Raw genomic sequence first — 23,036 nt, forward strand, 5'->3', positions numbered from 1 at the left:
GCTAGGGCCGTGCTGAAAAATTCAAAATACTCTCAAGTTGATCATATTTCCATATCCTGATACCAGGAAATGTCTCTCAGACAACCATCTCAGCACAGGGAGTGTGTCAGCCTCCGCTGTGGCTGGGGATCCAAAGAATGCGGAGGGACAGGGAGCCGGCTTCCTAGGCTTCCTCCTTTTATGCGTCGCCATTAACAATCATCATAAAATTCCCCTGTTTTCTTAATGTCTCCTACCTGGGGCTTCCCACGCCTGGCGATGCCTACCCCACACTTAAGCCCAAGGGCCCAACGCCCCAGCGCCAGGGAAACCAGCCCCTTCTCCCGGACAAAGCAGGTTAGTAAGTGGGCCAGGGATGTGCCATCATGTCAGGTGAAGGGAGAGGGAGTCAGAGAAGGCCCGTAACAGGGACTATAGTCAGCAAAGAAAACAAGGACCGTAAAAGGAAAAACCAGAAAGAAGAAAGTTTTGGTTTTTTTCTTCAATAAATCGGCATTCTAAGGAGAGGAAGGAAAAGAAACGTTGGTTTGGTCTGTGGTTTAAAAAGATAAGAACACGAGTGTTTAGGCTGGAATTATGGCTTCGCAAATCAATGCAGTTCGCTGTGGTTTCTGAAAGCGGAGTAAGATTCTTGTCCCTGGTTTTCAGGATTAAGCAAACACGGAGAGAGAAAAACTGCAGCTTTTCTCGGCGGGAGGTCGGGGGCGGGGGGGGGGGGGGCGGGGAGGTGGGGGGTGACCGGCTGGTTCTGTTTGCTGCCTTTGGAGGGAGGCAGGAAGCTGGGCTGGTTTGCCGGTGGAATGTCCACACCACAGCACCACAGCACCACAGCACCCCCCCCCCCCCCCCCGCCAACCCCACACGAAACACAACACAGAGGGGTCCTTACCAGGCCGTTGGTGTGATTGCACATATCCCACAAAGGAATCAGCGCCAGGGTCACCCGGGAACCGTCCTCCGTGGGAATTTGGTTTTGTCGCGTCATCACAGAAGAGACTGCCCACCTGTAACAATAGGAAGAGGTGGGTTACAGCAGGGACATCTCAGAGCCCGGTGCCGTCGTAACTCAACCAGAAACTATGGTTTGTCAGACTTCTCGCCAACCGTCAAAACTTTTTCCTGAGTATTACCGCAGGTGATGGCTGGCCTTCATCGTCGTTTAAAATTAAATCTAAGGCTGAGGGGAGGAAGGGGGACCTAGAAGGGAAAAGGGGGGAGAGAGAGAGAGAGACACTCCGGGGTGAGGACTAAGCGGGGATGTTCCCGGGAGACAGAGTGTCTGGAAGGAGGGCCAGGAACAGAGATCTCCAGGCCTCTGGTCCTCGCAGTGGCCGAGACCCTTGCCCCCAGGCCCACGCCACCCTCTATTTCCCGAACGCTGACTCTGCACCTGTATTAAGCCTCAGTGAGTGGCAAATGTAACTCCTTTCTGACCAGAAATCCTCTAGGAGATCGACAAAATGTGGCATGCTATTTTCTTATCACATGGCACAATTAAATCTTTTCGTTTTTCAAAAAAGTCCCCACTTTACGCCACAATAGTCTATGTAACACCGGGCGGGGGGGACCCTCACGACCACCCCACACTACCTGTTAATCTCCAGTATCACGTGGCCACCTCAGCTAATCCCCGACCACCACAGGGTGAAGGCAACTTCCGCGTGGTTATTAAAATGCTGACCCTTACCCCAGCTGTCCATTAGAACCTCTGCAGGACGACCTGTCTGGGGGCCTGACATGGTCACAGCAGGTCACTTCTTAAGTACTTCCCACTTCCCAGATCCTCAGATCACTTAGGAACCACCCCCCAACACACACAGTACACAACATACACCCAAGATGCGTACACAGTCCCCCCCCCCACATCCATTCCCCCGCCACACCCCAAAACACACACACAGGCACACACCCCACCCCACCAACCTGTAGTCCTCGTAAGTGAAAGCGTCCTTCAAGGGCAGTTTGTTGGCATGAGGATGGGTCTGGGAATTAGAAGTTTCAGAAAGCAGAGGTGAGAAGAGAAAAAGGGAAAACAGAAATCAGTCAGCAGAATTTCATTATTTAGCTGCCTAACAGATCCTAACAAGAGCCAAATGAAGCAGGAGGCGTCCAGCCGCGCTACTGAGGGATCATCATGCTATTATGCTCTCATACATCACTGTCAACTTAATTTCTTGTGCCCAGCAGCCGCCATAAATCTGCTTCTTCATATTTCGATACTAGAACCCACAGACACCACGCAAAAAGAAAACTGAAGGTGGACCGACTTTACAGAGAGGAAGGTAGGCGCCCCCACGCATGGGGTGTCTGATCCAAAGGGACACCGGGAGCCTCCAGAGTTAGGCGTCTGTCCTGGCTTTCCTCGTTTTCTTGTACCCGTGACACGCCGCACACCCCTGAGTGCAGCAAATCTCTTCTTATGTGGAGAAAAAGAACAATTAAAGGCACTCTAATAAATGGAAGGTTCTTTCACTTGTCTCCGACTGAAATCCTTTGGATGGAAATCAACTTATGTGCAAATGAATCATATACGTGGTAAGTGCGGCTCAAGTGCAGAAAAATCAAGAAAGGTAGTTTTGTGCGGTTCTAAATTTTACAAACAAGACAAAGATAAAATAGAGGCTGGCCTACTGAAATCTGACTCTTTTTTTTTTTTTTTTCCTGGTCAGATGAACATTTGGTGAAAACATCTACCACTTGACGCTTAGGAAGACGTTTTATACGTCTCCTGATTCCTCATCCCAACGACCCCGCCTTGGACCCCGCGAGGGCTCAGCAACTTTGTCTCCATTAACAAATGAAAAGCTGCGACGGGATCGTTTTAATCTCCGGTTTCAGTAACAGCCCGAGAGGCGGGCAGCGGTTCAGTGACCGAGGGAGCGCGCGGCGATCTCCGGTCGGGGAGCAGGGAGGCGCTGCTGGCGGGTCTCTGCAGCACTGTTAATGCGCGGAGCTCCGTGCAGCATGCGGTTTTTACTCTCGACGCATTAGCATGGCGAGTGCACGGCCATTTATCATCGCTCACTGTAATGTACTCGCTGGCACCGCGCGCAGGACAGTAGGGGATGAGGCAGAAGTGGCTCAAACCGTAAATCAATTAGAAAACAAAAGCTTGTGCTCCGTGCGCAATTTTAGGCAAATTATATATTACAAAAGGCTGCCAACTGGGCGTTAGCTCCCAGGTGCCTGCCTTCCCCTCGCGTTCTTAGCCCGCGGTTAACCCTTTGGAAGAAAAGTCAAAATAGGAAATTACACTCGTGTCATCTTGAAATGTTGCAGTAACAAAAGTGAAATTAAAGATGACGAATTTTAAGTCAGTGTATAAGAGCACACGTTGCCCAGAGGAATCTTCTAGCTGCTGGAGGCCGATCGGGATTTCCTATCTCTGTTAAAACAAAAAACAAAAACCAAAAAACCCCCGAGGCAAGGCCGCGGTCAACTCCAGTGAAGAAAGATGCGTGAATCCCAGGGAAGGAAGCTTCTTCCTCCCTCTCCTTTGTAATGAATGGAGCGCAAGGCTACGTTGTAAGAGTCCTAAAGATGCTTTCCATTTACAACGGTGAAACTTAACTACGACACCGACACCGTTCAGGTTTCTCCTTATAAAAGGACAAACTGAGCAGAGAACTGTCCCTCCACAAAACCCAAGCCAGTGTCCGCGTAAGAAGCACCCCAGCGGGGAGGACTCCGTGGCTGACATTCCCGTTCACTTACAACACAAGGAAACCTCAGGAGGGATCTACCCCAATGGCGCAGGACGGTGCCCAAGCCAGTGCTTTTCAAACTCTAAGCAGGTGGCAAGCACCGTTGTTTTTGTTATTTTAAAATATTTTAATTCATTTAAACTGTGGAATGCAGGATGCTATTTAGAAAGCTGGTAAATTCCAACACTAAATCCCATAGGTATTAAGAATTTGGTCCACCCTCCCAAGAAAGTCTGACTTACTGAATGAGAGAAAAGATGACAATTTTCAAACATGGAATGCTCAATGTCAAAACGACTCGAAGCAAAAACCTTCCAACACTCCGAGACCCTGAAATGGCTTTCTATTCTGCACCCTTAGTCAAACAAGACATCCTCCACAAGGACCAGACAGACGGAAAATTAACTCTCCAGAATGTCTCCCTTCCTCCTATTTACATACCTTTCTTCCCGAAAACAGAAGTTCGTGCTCATAGTCCTGATGAAGTCGTAAAGACAACTCAGGAAAACACACACACACAACACACAATGCTTTCTTCAGATTAATTTTTATGATTATTTTGGCTTTAGGGTTACATAACATTTGTTGAAATCTGTTAGAAATAATTGTTCGTATATTCTTAAAAATTAGGGTGTGCCGACCGTACGTACTTCTGGTATAAAAAGCTATTCTGCCAGAGAACACATGCACTTAACAGTTATACTGAAGCAAAATTTAATTTGACACTATGGAGAAAGGCAAAATAACTTCCATTTCAACAGGGTTCTCACCACTGTGACACTATCGCCACCTACTGGCCTTATGGTAGAACAGGTTGGGGCCGCCAGGTTCTTGGATTCTTTGCCTGGGTAAGCAAGGCCTTCACAACAACTTCCCCTAAATCCACACTGGGCTTATCTAGAAGAGCTACTGTTTCAGCCTGACTCCAGCAAAACCTGGTTTCTAAAAAAACCTAGTCTACTTCTTAAGTACTATATAATATTTTTACAAGGATCTTGAAACATTCAAATATCCTAAATGATTTGCACATGAAAAACATTTAAGTTTGAAAAGAAGTATTTTCACATACCCTGAAAAAAATGAACAAGAGTAAGAAAAAGAAACTATTCCAAACACTCCTGAAGTTCTGGACAGAATTCTTTTTTCTTTCTGTAAACACCAAGTCTTTTTCCTGTTGGAGACCAAGTTGGGGCCTAAGAATACATCTTCAAAAATTACAGTGTTAACCCGACATTATTTATTTCGAAGTTCCTATAACGTTTTTAGATGAAAAGCCTTTATTTAAGGTCATACTTTAAAGGAAGGATGACTGAACACTCCTCACCTTATAAAGAAAGCAAAATCGGATAACGGTTTGGTTTATCGTGATGTATCTGCTGCAAGAGAAGACATTCCTAACTTGTACTATAAAAATAAAAGAGTAAAACAGAAAGCTTGCTCCTGGTGGCCGGTTTTAGCTGTAACTCGCTCCCGAGGCAAACCTGGGTAGATACGCCTGGGATGGGTGGGGAGGGTCGTCGGGCGGGGTCAGAAAGCGACCCTGACAGGGTCTCCCCAGGGTCTCCCGGGCACAGGGGCCCAACAGAGGCAAGCCGGGGGTCCTGCCAAAGCGCCGACTGCCCGCCCACCCCCAACCCCCAAAAAGTCAGAGTCAGAAACCAGCCACAGATTTCCTGCAGATTTTTTTAATGATTGGTATTTTCACCTTCTCGAGCACTCTAAATATCTGAGTTGCTGTAGCTCATGATCAGACTGGAGGCCCTCAAGAGCTTACTTTTCAAAGAGGATTCCTGTTTCTTTGTGGCCAACAGGCAACCCGGTGAGGTGTTCTTCCGTTCCCTTTTCTGCCAAAAGGAGGTATTCTAGATGAGACTCAGTAATATTGTATCTAGTACAAAATAATCACTGTGTTTGGGAAAGATTAATATCTAAAATCGTTTGTTTGGCTTCAATAAAAAGAAGTAATATTGCTAAATATGTAAGTATGACATTTTGAAGAATTTACCATATTGCCTGGGTCTGGTAGCTCTGCTTAAGGAAATTAAAAACCACCACCGTCAGCAATATTTGATCCTTATTAAAGTTCTGTCTTGAACGATCACTCACATAAAACAAAAATAAACCAAGAAGAAATTTAAATAAAACCTATGGATTACAAGAGTTTGAAGATGAAAAAATGAACAATATTCTGGCTTTAAAAAATTGATTTAGCATGCAGCTTCTCTTTATAGTCCCTTGATAAAAATGAAATCTCCCTAACAAACACTTAATAAAACCTGTCAATATCTCTGGGAAGAAAAATGACACGAATGCATTAAGTATTAAATACCCTTGGAAAAAGTCACATATTCCATGAATTTTTGATGCACTATCTTGACATTAATGTAAAACCTTGATATTTATAATTGACAGAGATTTAATAAAGCACAAAAGAAGATGGCTGAGGCATGGCACACGCATGGCCCGGGCTGATCAGAAATGAGAGCTCCAGGCATGTGCTTACACTAAATAAACAGTTAATACGTGTGCCTCGGGTGAGCTGCAGTCTTATTTTAAGCTCACACAACAAACCTTTGTGGAGAACCCCAATAAGCAGATTTCGTTACTATGTGAACTCCTAATTCAGAAACATCTAGTATGCGAAACAGCTTTGGAACAGCTCGGCCTGGAACAAAACGCATTTGACTTCAAGTTGGTTTTCTTTTTCACATCTAACAGAAAGCATTTTTCACTTAAACCGGGGATAAATGCTCCCACCTACAGAGAGACAGGCATCTCTGAAAATAATTCTCGGAAGGAACATATTCAACCTGAGGAAAGATTCAAACCCCTCTACGGGGAAATAAAGGATTAGGACACGCAAACGGCCTCGAAGACACAAACAGCAAACACTTCTCAAAATCAGATCGTTCCTTTTCTAAAGAGCACTCACTTCCACCTAGACCGACTTTTATGGGGAAATCAAGTTGGATACATTTAATAATCCTCTTCAAAGAGGCATTTAAATATACTAAAAGGACAGTGGCTCGGTTCATAAAAATGACTGCTAAATACTATATCTTGAAGAATTTATAGCCTGTTACAATATATAATTGTTACTTTCAAAAATATATATGGCAGTTCAGCGACTTATTAATGGCTCTATAGTATCAGGAATGGCAAAATATGTAATTTAGAAGTTGGATCTAATTTATTCTGATCAAAAAACATAATAGCACGCAATTACAATTTTCCAACTAAAATATGGCTAAGACTGTATTTGGCTTTACTTCTTAAGTGTATATTAAAAGGGACTGGGGTACCTGGGTGGCTCAGTCGGTTAAGCGTCCAACTCTTGGTTTCAGCTCAGGTCATGACCTCACGGTTGGTGAGTTCAAGCCCCGTGTCGGGCTCTGTGCTGACAGCACGGAACCCCCTTGGGATCCCCCCTCTCTCCCTGTCTCTCCCCGGCCCGTGCTCTCTCTCTCTCAAAGTAAATAAACTAACTTTAAAAAAAATAACTAAAGGGACAGCAGGGTTAACTAGCTGTGGGTCCTTGCACCTAACTCCAGCGACGGCTCCGTTTCTCTTATTTCTACAAGGATAAAGTCAGCCACCGAACCTCAGATTTGAACTATGTGGGTGCATGCAATTACACGTTTGGGAACTGGGGCCCCTGCTCACGTAAGCAAGAGCCCCTCGGTGTTTTCAATGCCACTGAGAGATTCCTCCACAAAACAGCCCCCCGGCATCTTCCCTAAGCCCAGTGTGGATCGGGGTCTCCGCAAATGTTAGGTTCGGTGCAAGGTGAGGAGAAAAGACACAGGCAAAAGGCAGCTTCACCTGCTGCCCCCCCCCCCCCCCCCCCGCCAAAGTCACAGGGGGAAGGGGGTTAGAGGGAGGTCGGAAGGAAAGAAGGATTTCCCCTGCAGGAAGCTGAATGAAGGAGACAGGGCAGAAGGGAAATAAAAAGAAGGAGAGTGGGATACGGTCAGGATGGCAGAGGACAGCAGGAGAGAAACAGGGGGGAGCACCAGGAGCGGGGTGGGGAGGGGGGAGAAGGAGGAAGATTTGCTCGAAACACGGAAGCATCTCTCCGAGGAAGGCTGCGCAGGCTTCTGGAGCGCCAACCCACCCTGTGCTTTCTAAGTGCACATAACACAGCTTAACGGAATGACAAACTGCAAAACATCTACTGAATCTAAAATTTCGTTTTGATGACCATAAATCAGAATCGAAGCATGGTTCGTGTAGCTGACTCTTGAGAGAAAAAGATCAATTTTTAAGACTCTTATTTTTAAACACAGATTACATCCAACTCTTCAGGGAATATTGCATCGTAAAGTTCTTTGAATTCACTCAATATGATCAAATAAATACATCAATACACATTAAATTTAAGTTATTTGCTTTCCACTTATATATGCATATTTAATTTCTCTATAAAAATGTATATTACTTCATAGCAAAAATTTTTAAATAAAGAAAATGGGATTAGTGGAGAAGCACCCACATTGTTCAGTAAACGTATAAACTTACTTTAAGATGGAAGAATTGGGTTTTTCACTGGGAGACCCTGAAGTCTAAAACCTACACCCAGTTAAAATTGAGATTTATTCAAACAGTGCAAAAGATATGCCTCTTTAAAAACTTTACTAGTTACCAATTATAAACCCTGAAGACAGTCAACCATGAACCAAATATAATCATAATCACCATTTTTTGACTGTCAACCATTTATGCACTCACCAAATATTTATTGACTCGGAAAAAAAGCTGAAAACAGGTTAGGACTAGAAATTCGTTCACTCAACAAATGTCTTCTTTACTATCTGAAGCGGAAGGCACTCTGGCAGGTGCCGTGTGACAGGTGGACAAAAAGACATGGTAACACCCTCAGAGTGGGGGGTAGGGGGGTCTGCCTAGCTGCAGTCAGACGAGTCACTTAAAACAGGATGGGAGAGGTCACAGCTCGGACCCTTCTCCAGGGCCACCTTTGCCAATCACCCTGGGTTCCCTACCCTGCCTCCTCCTGGCCCCATTCGTTTATTTCCCAGGCCTCCCCCCAGCACACTCACTTGAGGCATGTTTCTCTCCCACAGTAGGGAACCTCAGTGAGGCAGGGACCACGCCTATTTTGACCACCAGAGAATTCCCAGTGGGTTGCACGGTGCTTCATTCAAGGACCTCTTCTTCCTCCAAGTGCAAAGGAAACACTGCCCTTTGCTGGGCGGCAGAGGAGTGCGTTGACCTTGTGGAATGAGATTTCCTCTCTACCGCTCCATAATGGCCTGAACAAGAGGCAAGAAAACAGGAGGGGACAACGTCCCAAACCACCATGACCCCACAGGTGATAAGAGGCAGAGCCAGAGGACTAGGTAACGTGGCTGCAGGGCAGCTACGACCAGGGAAATGTGGACCCCACGCTCCTTTTCTGAGAGGCGTTTCCACAGACTTCTCTCCCTCTCCTTTTCTTCTACTTTCCATCTCTTATGATGAGGATATTCTCCCACCATCTAGGGGCCAGAGAATAGTCTCTCTCTCTTTTTTTCCAAATCTATCCTTAAGCAAATTTATTTGAGAAAGCTCTACTCTACCGTAATAATCCAAGAGGGAGCAAACTGGACCAAGCACAGCAGGCCTCGGTACCGCACGGTCACCAAACTGTCCTCCACGGCGCTCCGCCTCACCCAGCAGCGTGCACCTTGGACAAGCTGAGCCCGTCACCTCCCATGTGACCTCACATCACCCGGGGCCCCGTGCCTCCATTTCTCCACCTGAAAAGGGGGTCGGACAAGTAACTTCTAGCTTCTTTTAAAGTTCGAAAATCCTTTGTTTCTTTGCCTTGTGACACCCCCCACCTAAGCATCTCAATCTGCTAACTGACCTAATGACTCTGACCCAGAATCATGCTTCTCTGGTCTGCACGAAGACCATCTCGCCGCATAATCAGTGCTTATTGATAAGGTACTTACACCTGCAGCTCCTCACCCTTATCAGTAAGCAAAGTGGAAATGCACAGAGTGGTGACAGCAGTCATTGTCTTAGAAGGACAGCCTGGCTTCAAAGAAGCAGGCTAGGATTACTTGTCATGGCTTCATCCCTCCGTCCTTTTCGTTTCAGCTGTTTCAGATTTCAGTGATTCAGGATAAAGACTCTGGACTCTGGTTAGATGAATCAATCCAGCATGATGAGAGTCACCAGTCATTTGTAAGAGGAGAGCATTATGACCACCAACGTGAAACGAATTTCCTTGATAAGGTGACTGACATTCAGAGCATGCATACAAAACTCTTGTCCTAGAAAAGGAAGTACCACGCTTGGTACATAGGAGAGCTCTCTGCACGAAAGAGAAGAGAGAGAGACAAAGGGAGACACAGAGCGGGAGGGAGGGAGGTTGGTATCGACAACGGCCATTTGCTAAGCACACCGTGCAAGGAACTCTGTTGAGAACTTTACATGTGTTTATATATAGCTGACCCTTGAACAACGCAGTCTGAACCACGCAGGCCCACTTACGTACGGATTTGCTATCGTTCAGTGGCGCGAAAGAAGAGATTCTTAGGATTTTCTCAGTAACATTTTCTTTCCTCTACCTTACTGTATTGTGAGAACGCAGTACGTTAACACATATACAAAATACGTGTTAATCAACGGCGTATATTATCTGTAAGGCTTCTGGTCAACAGTAGGCTACTGGCAGTTAAGTTGTGGGGGAGTCAAAAGTTACAAGCAGATTTTCAACTGCACAGGGGGTGGTGGGGGTCAGTCCCCAACCCCTGCATTGCCCGAGGATCAACTACAATTTAATTATCATGAAGCCAATGAAATAGGCACTATTATTAGCCCTCTCTTACTGATGCCATAACTGATGGACAAAGAAATTACCAGTATGTCCAAGGTTACCCTGTTTATAAATGCTGGGACTGGGAAAATGACTTAGGCCACTGTTTTTTAGAGATTACTTTATTTAAAAAATTTTTTTTACATTTATTTATTTTTGGGAGACAGAGTGAGACAAAGTGAGAGTGGGGGAGGGGCAGAGAGAGAGGGAGACACAGAATCCCAAGCAGCTCCAGGCTCCAAGCTGTCAGCACAGAGCCCGACGCGGGGCTCGAACCCACGAACGGTGAGATCATGACCTGAGCCGAAGTCGGACGCTTAACCGACTGAGCCACTCAGGCGCCCCGAGATTACTTTAAGGCAAAAGACAATCAGTTGTTCTAATTTTATAAATAAAGCCTAAGTACTGATGTGGTAAATACAATTTTTTCTTCATGAAATTCTAGAAAAGTACCTGGCAGATACCGCTCTCATGTAAAATCCAGCATATTGGCGCATCTGGCCGGCTCAGTCAGAAGAGCATGGGACTCTAGATCTCGAGGTTGTGAGTTCGAGCCCTGCATTGAGTGTAGAGATTTCTTGAATAAATTAATAAACAAACTTCAAGTTCAGCGTAAATGCACTGCCACACCTGGCAAGCCGGCACCCGGGGCCCCCCTAAGCACCCCTTGCGCTGGGGACCCAGCTCCACACGCTGCAAGTCCTGCAACAGCAGCCAGGGCCTCATAGCCACAGCCCGGGCGGTGGCAGTGTGCATGCACCGACCACAACCTAGCCACCACAGAAGGGTGCCCACAGCCCACACAGGGGACCCCCCCGGGGCATGTGGCGTGGGTGACCAGGGCAGTTCGCACTACCCAGTCCCAGAGGACACCTTCTGCATAAGCAACTCCTTCAGGACCAGGAGACATAACTGATCTACAGAGAGTCGGGCAAGTTGAGGGGAGAGAGGAATATGCTCCTAGTAAAATAATAGGACAAAATCTTAGAAAAAGAACTAAATAAAACAGAGTTGAACAATCTACCAGATAGCGTTCAGAGTAGTGACCAGGAAGATGCTCGCCGAACTCAGGAGAAGAAGGGACAAACACAGTGAGAGCTTCAACAAAGAGATAAAAACATAAAAAAGAATCTGAGCTGAAGAATACAATAGCTAAAATATAAAATACACTACAGGGAATCAACAGGAGATCGGAAGATGCAAAATGGAATAGCAAGCTGGAAGACAGGGTAGTGGAAATCACCCAGCTAAAACAGCAAGAAGAAAAAAGAATTTTTTTTCTTTTTCTTTTCTTTTCTTTTGAGAGTGTGAGCAGGGGAGGGGCAGAGGGAGAGGGAGGGAGGGAGAGAGACATAGGAAGGGGGAGGGGGGAGGAGGGGGGAGAGAAGGGGAGAGGGAGAGAGATAGAGAGAGAGAGGGAGAGAGAGAGAGAAGAGGGAGGGTGACAGGGAGGAATATCTTAGGCAGGTTCTACACCCAGTGTGGAGCCCAATGCGGGGCTCAATCTAACCTGAGCCAAAATCAAGAGTCAGACGCTTAACTGACTGAGCCACCCAGGCACTCCCAAAAAAGAATCTTATTTTTATTTATTTTTATTTTTGAGAGACAGAGCTTGCACACTAGCAGGGGAGAGGGACAGGGGGAGAGAGAGAATCCCAGGCAGGCTTCACACTTGGTGTGGAGTCCGATGTGGGGCTCGATCCCACAACTCTGGGATCATGACCTGAGCCGAAATCAAGAGTTGGATGCTCAACTGACGGAGCCACGCAGGACCCTCCCTGAAAAAAGAATTTAAAAAATGAGGCAGTTAAGGGGCCTCTGGAACAACACCAAGTGCACTAACGTTCACAGGCTCCCAGAGGGAGAAGAAAGAGAGAAAGGGATAGAAAACCTACTTGAAGAAACAGTGGCTGAACATTTCTCCCACCTGGTGAAGAGACACGCGCCAAATCAGAGAAGCACAGAGAGTTCCAATTAAGATGAACCCCAAGAGACCGACAGCAAGACACAGTCTAATCACCGTTTCAACAGTTAAAGATAAAGAGAGAATCTTACAAGCAGCAGGAGATAAACAACCAGTTCTGTACAAGGGAGCCCCCACCTAACACTAGGAGATGATTTTTCAGTAGACACTTTACAGGCCAGGGGCTCCTGGGTGCCTCAGTTGGTTGAGCAGCAGACTCTTGATTTTGGCTCCAGTGATGATCCCAGGCTCGTGGACTGAGCCCCATGCTGGGCTCTGTGTTAAGCGTGGAGCCTCTGCTTAAGATTCTCACCACCCCCTCTCCCATTCGTGTTGCTTCTCAGAAGAAAGAAAAGAAAAGGAAAAAAGGAAGGAAGAAAGAAAAAAGAGAAAAAAGAAAGGAAAAATAAAGAAAAAGAAAGACTACAGGAAAGAAAGAAAGAAAGAAAGAAAGAAAGAAAGAAAGAAAGAAAGAAAAGAAAAGAAATGAAAAGGGAAAGGAAAGGAAAGGAAAAAAAAAGAAAAAGAAAGAAACTACAGGCAAGAAAGAAAGAAAGAAAGAAAGAAAAGAAATGAAAAGGGAAAGGAAAGAAAAAGAAAGAAACTACAGGCAAGAAAGAAAGAAAGAAAGAAAGAAAAGAAAAGAAATGAAATGAAAAGGGAAAGGAAAGGAAAGGAAAGGAAAGGAAAGGAAAGGAAAGAAAAAAAAAAGAAAAAGAAAGAAACTACAGGCCAGAAGGGAGTAGCACAATATGTTCATGGTCCTGAAAGGCCAAAACTTAGAACCGAGAGCATTCTACCCAACCCAGCAAGGCTACCACTCAGAATTGAGAGAGAGATCAGGAGTTTCCCAAACAAGCAAAAGCTAAAGCAGATCACTACCACCAAACCGGCTTTACAGGAAATGTTAAGTGGACTTCTTTAAACAGAAAAGCCCATGACTAGAGATTAAAAAAATACAAAAGAGGGGCGCCTGGGTGGCGCAGTCGGTTAAGCGTCCGACTTCAGCCAGGTCACGATCTCGCGGTCCGTGAGTTCGAGCCCCGCGTCAGGCTCTGGGCCGATGGCTCGGAGCCTGGAGCCTGTTTCCGATTCTGCGTCTCCCTCTCTCTCTGCCCCTCCCCTGTTCATGCTCTGTCTCTCTCTGTCCCAAAAATAAATAAAAAATGTTGAAAAAAAAAAATTTAAAAAAAAAAAAAAAATACAAAAGAAAAACTTCACTGGTTAACATATAGTACACAGTTAGTACAAAGACTAAAAAACAAAGTAGTAAAATCATCCAGACCTACAGTAATTCATCCAAGGATACACAAAACCGTAAGATGTGCAAAAATATGATGTCAAAACACGAAAGTCCATCAAAACCCTGTTGGTACTAATAAATGAATTCAGTACAGTCGTGAGATACAAATAATACACACAAATTGATTACCCACAAACCTGTTGCATTTCCATACTCTAATAATAAACCATCAGAAAGAGAAATTAAGAAAATAATCCTGGGGCACCTGGGTGGCTCAGTCGGTTAAGCATCCGATTTTGGCTCAGTTCACGATCTCGCAGTTCGGGAGTCGAGCCCCACGTCAGGCTCTGTGGCAACGGCTCAGAGCCTGGAGCCTGCTTCAGACTCTGTGTCTCCCTCTCTCTCTGCCCCTCCCCCACTCACGCTGTCTCTGTTTCTGTCTCAAAAATAAATAAATATTTTTAAAAATCCCATTGACAAGTTCATCGAAAAGAATAAAGTCCCTAGGAACAAATTTCACTAAGGAGGTCAAAGACCTGTACTCTGAAAACTAAAACACTGATGAAAAAAATTCAAGATGACACAAATGAATGGAAAGGTACACTGTGTTCATGGACGAACAGGTAATTGTTAAAATGTCTACACTACCCCGAGCAATTTACAGATTTGATGCAATCCCTACCAAATACCGAGAGCTTTTTCTCACAGAACTAGAACAAAGAGTCGTTGAGATTTGTGTGGAACCACAAAAGTCCCCGAATGGCCAAAGCGATCCCGAGAAACAAGAACAAAGCTGGAGGCATCACAGCCCAGGTTTCAAACTAGGCTACAAAGCTGTAGTGATCAAACAGTATGGCACTGGCAGAAAGACCGACAGAACAGAACACAGAGTCCGGAAATAAATCCACACTTCCACGGCCAAATTCTGACAAAGGAGGCGAGAATACACACTAGGGGAAAAAGACAGCCTCTTCAATTAACGGTGCTGGGAAAACTGGACCAGTTTCTGACATCACATACAAAAAAACTCAAATGGATTAAAGGCTTCCATGTGAGAGCGGAAACCATGAAACTGCTAGGAAAAAACAAAGGCAGTAAGCTCTTGGACACTAGTCTGAGCAATATTTTTCTGGATCTGTCTCCTCAAACAAGGGCAATAAAAGCAAAAATAAAATGGGACTGTATCAAACTAAAAAACTTTTGTACAGTGAAGGAAACCATCAATAAACTAAAAGGCAATTTACTGAATGGGAGAAGATATTTGCAAATGATATAACCAATAAGGAGTTAATATATAAAATATATAAAAGAACTCATACAACTCAGTGTCAAAAAAAAAAAAAAAAAAGCCAAACCAGGGGCACCTGGATGGCTCAGTCGGTTGAGCGTCCGACTTCGGCTCAGGTCACGATCTCACAGTTTGTGAGTTCGAGCCCCGCGTCGGGCTCTGTGCTGACCGCTCGGAGCCTGGAGCCTGCTTCGGATTCTGTGTCTCCCTCTCTCTCTCTCTGACCCTCCCCCGTTCATGCTCTGTCTTTCTCTGCCTCAAAAATAAATAAATATAAAAAAAAACAACAACAAAAAAACCCCCAAAAACACAGAGAACAATCTGGTGGTTACCAGAGGTGAGAGGGGTGGGGATGGGTCAAATGGGGAGCAAGATTAAAAGCTATAAACTCCCAGTTATAAAATAAATAAGACGTGTGGACGCAACACACAGTTTAGGGAATGTAGTTCATAATACTAGAGTAACTTTGGTAACGGATGGTAGTGAGACTCACCATGCTGCTCACTTTGTAATGAATATGAATGCTGAATCACTACGTGGTACCCCTGAAGCTACTGTAATACTGTATGTCAACTACCCTTCAATAAAATAAAATCAAAACAAAATGCAGCTGAGAGATATTTTAAAGGATACTATAAAGCGGGCAATATCAGCAAGACAAAGACTGTGAATCTATTTCCCAACCACCAGAAAGGATACGGTATTTAGTTAAAAGTAACTATCCACAGTCATACAATCTCACACCTGGATGGTAACTTCGAGACCCTCTGGTCCAATTGCTGTCATGCTGGATATGAAGAATGCTGGCCCCAGAAAACACGTGCGTATCAGATACACGTAGATATGTATACTCCCCTTCCCTTCATTATATTTCAAAACATAAGAGTATTATTTGGAATTTCTTTCTGGTATTTTCTTCACTAGAATTATGCCACATTAGTGCCCCAACCACTTCTAATATTCCATTACCTGGAATCCCCATCATTTTGATGACAACGCTGAGCAGCCTCTAAAACACCCCACAGGTTTATTGATCATTAAACCTGTTCTTACATGGCACTAACTTTTTGGTTACTTTCAACTCTCCTAGTTGTCATGTTGTTAGGGAAGTGAACCCTGGCCCCTTAAATGTTCTGCCTTTAAGCCTAAAGGAAATTGAAGACGTTTGTAAGTAGCTAGTGAGAAATGAACTGTAAGAGCGTACCATGGAAACGTTGAACCCGTATGTATCAGACTTGGGGTTCTGATAAAGACGGGGCAAATTCGGAATCAATCGATCCTAATGATGTAAGAGGATCCCCACAATCCAGGGGGTTGGTGAAACATCCACATTCTCAGGCACGCCATAGGGGTCCACACATCATATGCTTTGTCACCAGCTGCCGTGAGTTTACTTTGGTCAATCCCAATGCAACCAAATCCCGAATCTAGGGCAAAGGGCCCTGCTGCACCTCAGCTGGGCTGAGAGCCCAGCTCCAAGGTGAAGTACACGTCCCCACAGCCCCTGCAGTCACTTCTATCCACAGGGAATCTGTGGACGGGTCAGTGGTGAATGAGCTGTCCCAATACTACTTCTCTGGGTCACTGGCGGTACAGCAAATTACAAAAGTTCCAACCAAGGGGGGCACCTGGGTGGTTCAGTTGGTCAAGTGACCGACTCAGGCTCAGGTCATGATCTCGCGGTTCGTGGGTTTGAGCCCTGCATGAGGCTCTGTGCTGACAGCTCAGAGCCTGGAGCCTGCTCCAGATTCTGTCTCCCTTTCTCTCTGCCCCTCCCTTGCTCGCGCTCTGTCTCTCTCAAATAAATACAAATATTTTTTCAAAAATAAAAAAAATGACTCCCAACCAAGGGAAGAGAGGTGTAGAGAGGCCTGTTGTAACGTAGAGTCACTGATAAAAAGCTATAGCTTTGAAAAGTCTTAGTAACTTCTGTATCTCCTGAAAAGAGGACTTTGTAGAAGTGTTACCCTGAGATTTGATAAATACAACAAATATTTTAACCTTACTGGTAAAAATATTCCTATTAAGACTGCAACGAACTGAGTTATAAAGTTCTATTTATTAGAATCAAAATAGAACGTTGTCACGTGAAGTCAAGACGCTGACCCGACTAACCAAATGTAATTTCAAATGTCCATCACTTTGGATAGAGTAGACGCGAAGCAAAGTGATTTTATATTCACCTTTAGTTGATAAAAGAAATCTCCCCTCCTTTCATTCAGAGTCCCAAATAGGCACCAGCCAGGCACTGCTGCACCAAAGCAAGATCAGGTACCCGGATGTCATCAGTACTTACTGGCTATTCCTCCATCCGTATTAACATTTCTTAGGGGGGAGAAAAAAGAAGAGGAAGAAGTCATAAAGAAAAATTCTTCTGTAAAGTAATATGAGAGTTAGATCTACCTCGAAACTGCACAGGGCGTGACACGGCAAAGAGAAGGAGGGCCGGGGCCAGGCTGGCCCAGGGGCCGCCCTGAGCCTCACCCGGCTCCCGTCTCCGGAGGACAAGCCCAGCGAGAGCCCAGGGAGTCAAGCAGTATGAGGCCGAAGATGCCTATCTGACTGCCCCCCTTGTCCATAAAAATCACGGCTTGCCTTATATTTTCTTAATTAAATGTTTTACTGATCAACAGTTATGTAATGGATTTCAATCTTTTTTTTTTTTTCAGAGGAAATCCAACCTCATGTTCCAAGAATAATACTATTTTGGTGGAGCAGTTTCTGGAAACATTTTCAATGGGATAGTTTTTTGGGTTTTTTTTAGTTTTTTAGTTTTTTTTTTTTTTTTTTTTTTTTTTTTTAGTGTTTACTTATTTTTGAGAGAGACAGAGAGAGAGAAAGAGAGAGAGAGAGTGAGTCCAAGTGGGGGAGGAGCAGAGAGCGAGGAAGACACACAATCCGAAGCAGCTCCAGGCTCTGAGCTGTCAGCACAGAGCCCCATGTGGGGCCCAAATTCAAGAACCACGAGATCATGACCTGAGCTGAAGCCAGACGCTTAACCGACTGAGCTACGCAGGCACCCCACCTTGTTTATTTGTAAAAATTTTTTTTAATCTTTATTTACTTTTGAGAGAGAGACAGCATGTGAGTAGGGAGCAGAGAGAGAGGGAGACACAGAATCCGAAGCAGGCTCCAGGCTCTGAGCTGTCAGCACAGAGACTGACGTGGAGGTTGAACTCACGAACCATGAGATCATGACTTGAGCCAGTCGGAGGCTCTACCGACTGAGCCACCCAGGCGCCCCTAAGTGGAATAGTTTAATCATTGCCTAATACCTAAGTACTACCCTGAAGACAGATATTAAATTGTTTACTTGGAACAGAGAGCAAGAAATCCAATACACTGACTTAAGTCACCTTTTGATTACAAGATGGTTTTTGATTATAGTCAAAGACTATATAGATCTGACTCCCAACCCAGAGTCCTGCAACCTGGAGAACGCAAGGAGACTGGGTAGCAAGGACAGATATGGGAACCAGTGACTGGCGGTCCCAAGACGCACCAGAGGGCATGTCACGGCAGTGCAGTGGAGACGACCAAGGCTACAGGGGCTTGAAGAACTCTTGAGTGTGGAGTATTTTTGATGAATGTCGTTAAAGACAGAAGATGGATAGAACATTATGTCAAAGGACAGGGATGTTCTGTAAACCAAGGGAACAAAGCTAGAAAAGCAGTGTCAGAGAGCTCCTGGCACGGGCCACAGGCTGGCCTTGGCATCTGGGGAGGGGAGGGGGTATCCTTTCTCAGAGGGACGCAAGGAGGTGAAGACACAGCTCCAACATGGAGACAAGAGGAAGAAGGACTAGTTCCTGGCCCATGGTCTGTTTTCTCAGAGAAGCAGGGACAAGGGCAGCCTGCAGAGTCTGTAACCATCCCCAGGGGAATGAGACACAAGCTGAGAGAGCTGATCGTAAGGACGGTCGGAAATGCAGTGAAATCAGGATGGGAGACGCCAGGGAGTGCTTTGGGGTGCCAGGCGTGGAGCCCGGGAGTAAGTCACCCCCGGGGAGGTGGGACGGACCACACATTTGCTGCAAGGCCGGGTCTCCTTTCAATCCGCTCCCCGTCTTGAGATCAGACGGCACCAGCCAAGAAGAAACACGACCGGCCGTGACCTCCATGTGGACGGTTAACTGCCGCATCAGCACACGAAGTGACGCTCCTCCGGGTCTGGTGACAAGTCGGGCGCGGACTGCCTTTCCAAGGTGAGCGGTGGGCGCGCACAGTTCAGCGTGCTGGCGGCCCAGCCCCGGTCCCCACGGCCAGCGCTGTGCATGGATGGCCCGGGGCAGGTGCCCGTGGCTTCCGTGCACGCGCCGAGTGTCCACAGTTCAGCTTTTTTCATCCCCCCACATCCCCTCCACCCTTGCCGGTTGCGGGGCACTCCTGGACCCCCAGGGTTGGGGGGGGGGGGGTTGCTGGCGGACGCCCAGCCCCAGGCCTGCAGACGGGCCTGGGTCCGTAAAGAGCAATAGCCGCCTCCTCCCCTGACGGGCAGCAAGCGGAGCTCAGATTTAGTGTCAAACTCCGCAGGCCGGGGAAGGTGTGGAAGAGAACCTCTTCCCGAACACTTAATGAATCTACTGCCAAAGGAAAAAAATCTGTTTTCCCATCTGCACTTCCAGACACATATAAGAAAGTGACATTTTCCAGCATAGGTTTTTCTAGATCATTAGCTTTGTCAGTTACTACTCCATGCTTGGCAAAATGACCACTGTTTTTTTTATTCATCCTTTAATTTCTAAAAAAAAAAAAAAAAGCCAAATCTGGAAGTAAGCTTATTTATCCTCGGTAAAACCTGACGTGGAAAATAAAAGTTGCCCCTTGAACGACACGGGGTTAGGGCACCAATGCCCACGCACGGTCGAAGACAAGTAGATATAACTTCACTACTTAGCAGCCCGCTGCTGACCGGAAGCCTTACTGATGACGCGGTCAATTAGCTCATATTTTGTGTGCTGCACGTACCGTGCGCTGTATTCCCACCATCGAGCAAGCTAGAGGAAAGAGCAGGTCGTTGACAAAATCCCGAGGGAGAGAAAACACGTTTACAGCAACGGGCTGTATTTACCGACAAAAGTCCACACAGAAGTGGACCCACGTGGCTCAAATGTGCTCTTCAAGGGTCACCTGTGTTCTCACAACTAATATGTGATACTGCTTTCCCAATTAGGATAATTTACCCCCTTCTGCTGATTCACCAATCCCAATACAGCTTAAGGTCTGTCCTCCTTCAGACTTCCACGTGCTCTCCTGACCTCTGGGTTTCCAGCACACGCAGCCTGCAAAATGCCGCCCAGCGCTTGATTCCGTACCACACTGACCTATCGCGCGGCCCATGCGCTGCTTGAGGCACTCGTTCATTCTTTTGCTCGCTCAGCAAACATTTATGGGGTGCCCACTCCTAAGTGAGACGTGTGCCAGGACGCGGAAAACCGTGAGCCGGACAGCCCTGGTTTCGGTCCCCACGTGGCTTCCTGCCCCGTGGGGCCCAGCAGGGGGAGCCCTGGGCTCTCCCACTGAACCTGTCAAACGCAAGGCGCAGGTAAATCCGGACTGAGTCCAGGGTCACTGTTCCTGCTTCACGTTTTCCCTGTAAGTCATAAACTTAGTTTGGAGGAAAAGGGAGAGACCGCTCACCTTATAGTGACTACTGACCAAGGCAGAGATTTCTTTTTAAATTAGCTCTTTCTTTTTATAAAAAGGGGGTGGGCGGGGCATCTCCAAGTGGAAGCACATGTGACTCGGTACAGGAGCAGTTCTGTGAGATTAGGAAAGGCAGCGATCTTGGGGTCAGGCCAGCCGCCTCGTGCCCACTGGCAGAGGCCACGGTTTTCATCTGGATGTGCCCCATCTTGCCGCCTCCCACACAACACGCTCCGGTACGTCGCTCGGGTCTCCGGGCGCGGCGGGCAGGGCCGGTCAGTGCGAGGTGGGGACACACCGGTTTGGAGCGCCTGGTTCTGAAACGGGGTCAATCTCAGGAGCCTGGTGGGCAGATGGGAGTGTCCTGGGCCCTTTCCCAGCCTCCCTCCTGGAGTAGTAGTTGTCGTTATTATTGTTACTGCTACTAAGACCATGTTACTTCTCATTATTATTGCTGCTGCTATGCTAACGTCTCCAAGTGTGATCATTTTGCAGATTAACCTTTCACTTTGAAAAATAAAGCTAAGTACTTCAAACTACTCCCAGTAACCTAAATGGGCACAGGATGCTGACAAGGAAAACATACCTCTGGAGAGAAAGACAACAACTTCCTCATTTGATTTGAAAATGCCCGCTGACTTTTAGTAGAAATAAGGCACCAATTATAAGGATAGCCTAATTAATCACATCTTTTAGCTTCCTCACTATGCTTAAAATTTATGTCCATAAAAATAAAAATAGGACAGGGGCGCCTGGGTGGTTCAGTCAGTTGAGCGTCCCACTTCAGCTCAGGTCATGATCTCACAGTCTGTGAGTTCGAGCCCCACATCGGGCTCTGTGCCGACAGCTCGGAGCCTGGAGCTGCTTTGGATTCTGTGTCTCCTTCTCTCTCTGCCCCTCCCCTGCTCATGCTCTGTCTCTGTCTCAAAAATAAATAAAAACATTTAAAAAAATTAAAAAATAAATAAAAACAGGACATAATATGATAAATGTAGTATTGACCGTGACGCTCTGTGTCCTACAGGATAAAATATATCTGCAGAAATGTAGGAAGGGGGCAGTGTTAAGAAACTTAAAAAAAAAAAAGGTTTTGATTGATCTGAGAAGTTACCGAAGTAGCTATTATTTCATATAAAATAATAATAAAGGGATAAAGTCATAAAAGCCATACACTTTCATCCCAGACATGCTAAAGCGTATTTCTTCTGCACCTTCGACGCAGTCTAGCAAACCTTTGTCTATCGGCGCATCGAACACTGCTGTCCGCTAAGCGTAAGGCATCGTGTGGGGGGAACAATACTCACAAGAAGCTAACAGTGTCACTGCAGACAGTCCAGATGGGTAAAAGACGATGTGCCACACCAGAATAAACGACATGTATTGGACTGACAGAGAAGAGGCTGCAGACGTTGCTGGAAAGAGAGAGATCTGGCAATGACTCGTGGAGGAGAGGCACGTGAGTTAGGTCTCTAAACTGGCGGGTAGCAGAGGAGGTAGAGAATGGGGGGAGGGGGCTGGTGAAGTTCGAGAATCTGATAAAAACCACGGGTCTCGTCCGGACGGCAAAGACCAAAAGCAGCCCCCGACCAACTGCCAGCAAGGAACCGAGGCCCCGAAACAGAAACTGGCCACCGCCAGTCACGTGGTGAGCTTGGAAGCAGATCTTTTGGAGATGAGCCTTCGGATGAGACCCGGCCTGGGAGAGACTCTGAAACAGAGGGCCCAGCGAGGCCACACCTGGATTCCTGCCCACAGGAACTGAGATAAGGAATGTGCGCTGTTTTAAGCCTCAAACAAACAAATGTGGGCCAGGCCTGACTTCTGCAAAAAATTCACACAAGCGTGTATACACACTGTGTCAGTCAGGACAGGCTGGGATTCCCTGTAGTAGCAAATGTCTTTGAAATCTCAGTGGGTTAGAAAAGCCAAGTTTTATTCTCGCTCGCCGTACGTCCACCGTGGTTTGGCTGTGCCTCGGGTCCATGGCATCTTCACTCCGGGACCCCCCCCCCCCCAGGCACTCGGCAAATGTTAGTGACCTTTTAGGTAAAGAGAAATGAACATGTTTGCAGGGAAAACAGAAGCAGCAGCACAGGGTGGGGGGAGTAAGCAATGGAACAAAGACACACAGGTTATGACACTCGCGTGGGCACACGTGAAAGGGGTGATCTGGACAAGGAGAGAAAAGTGAGGACAGAGAGGGTAAGTGCACGTAAGGGGAAATTTTGAGAAGGGCAGATAGAAGCCGAGGAAACTCCAGGAAGGACACACGTCCGTTCTCTTCAGTTGGGAGGCAGGAGACTTTGCTCACGATAAGGGGCATTTGGTCCATTTCACGATCATCGTTAACGCTGTGATAGAATCTCTCG

The 23,036-nt window shown here is 46.3% G+C and overlaps 1 protein-coding gene and 1 long non-coding RNA gene across 4 annotated transcripts in view; both read right to left on the reverse strand.

Annotated features, from left to right (window-relative positions):
* SETD3 (SET domain containing 3, actin N3(tau)-histidine methyltransferase) overlaps positions 1–23,036 on the reverse strand; it is an 81,295-nt gene that overhangs the window by 15,872 nt on the left and 42,387 nt on the right. For all 3 annotated transcript variants that reach the window (XR_009264768.1, XM_058740269.1, XM_058740270.1), the window contains exons 7-8: positions 1,924–1,982; positions 890–1,004 (exon numbers count right to left, since the gene is read on the reverse strand). Coding sequence is in view for 2 of the 3 variants with exons in the window: in XM_058740269.1 (XP_058596252.1) it covers positions 890–1,004; positions 1,924–1,982 (174 nt within the window). In the remaining variant the exon portion in view is untranslated. The remainder of the gene's footprint in view (positions 1–889; positions 1,005–1,923; positions 1,983–23,036) is intronic.
* On the reverse strand, positions 5,374–12,901 carry LOC131517736 (uncharacterized). The gene is made up of 2 exons (XR_009264770.1): positions 10,981–12,901; positions 5,374–5,548 (listed from the first exon to the last, which is right to left on the reverse strand). It is a non-coding gene; the product is annotated as an uncharacterized LOC131517736 (long non-coding RNA).

Source organism: Neofelis nebulosa, chromosome 7 (genome assembly GCF_028018385.1).
Source record: "Neofelis nebulosa isolate mNeoNeb1 chromosome 7, mNeoNeb1.pri, whole genome shotgun sequence".
NCBI lineage: Eukaryota > Metazoa > Chordata > Mammalia > Carnivora > Felidae > Neofelis > Neofelis nebulosa.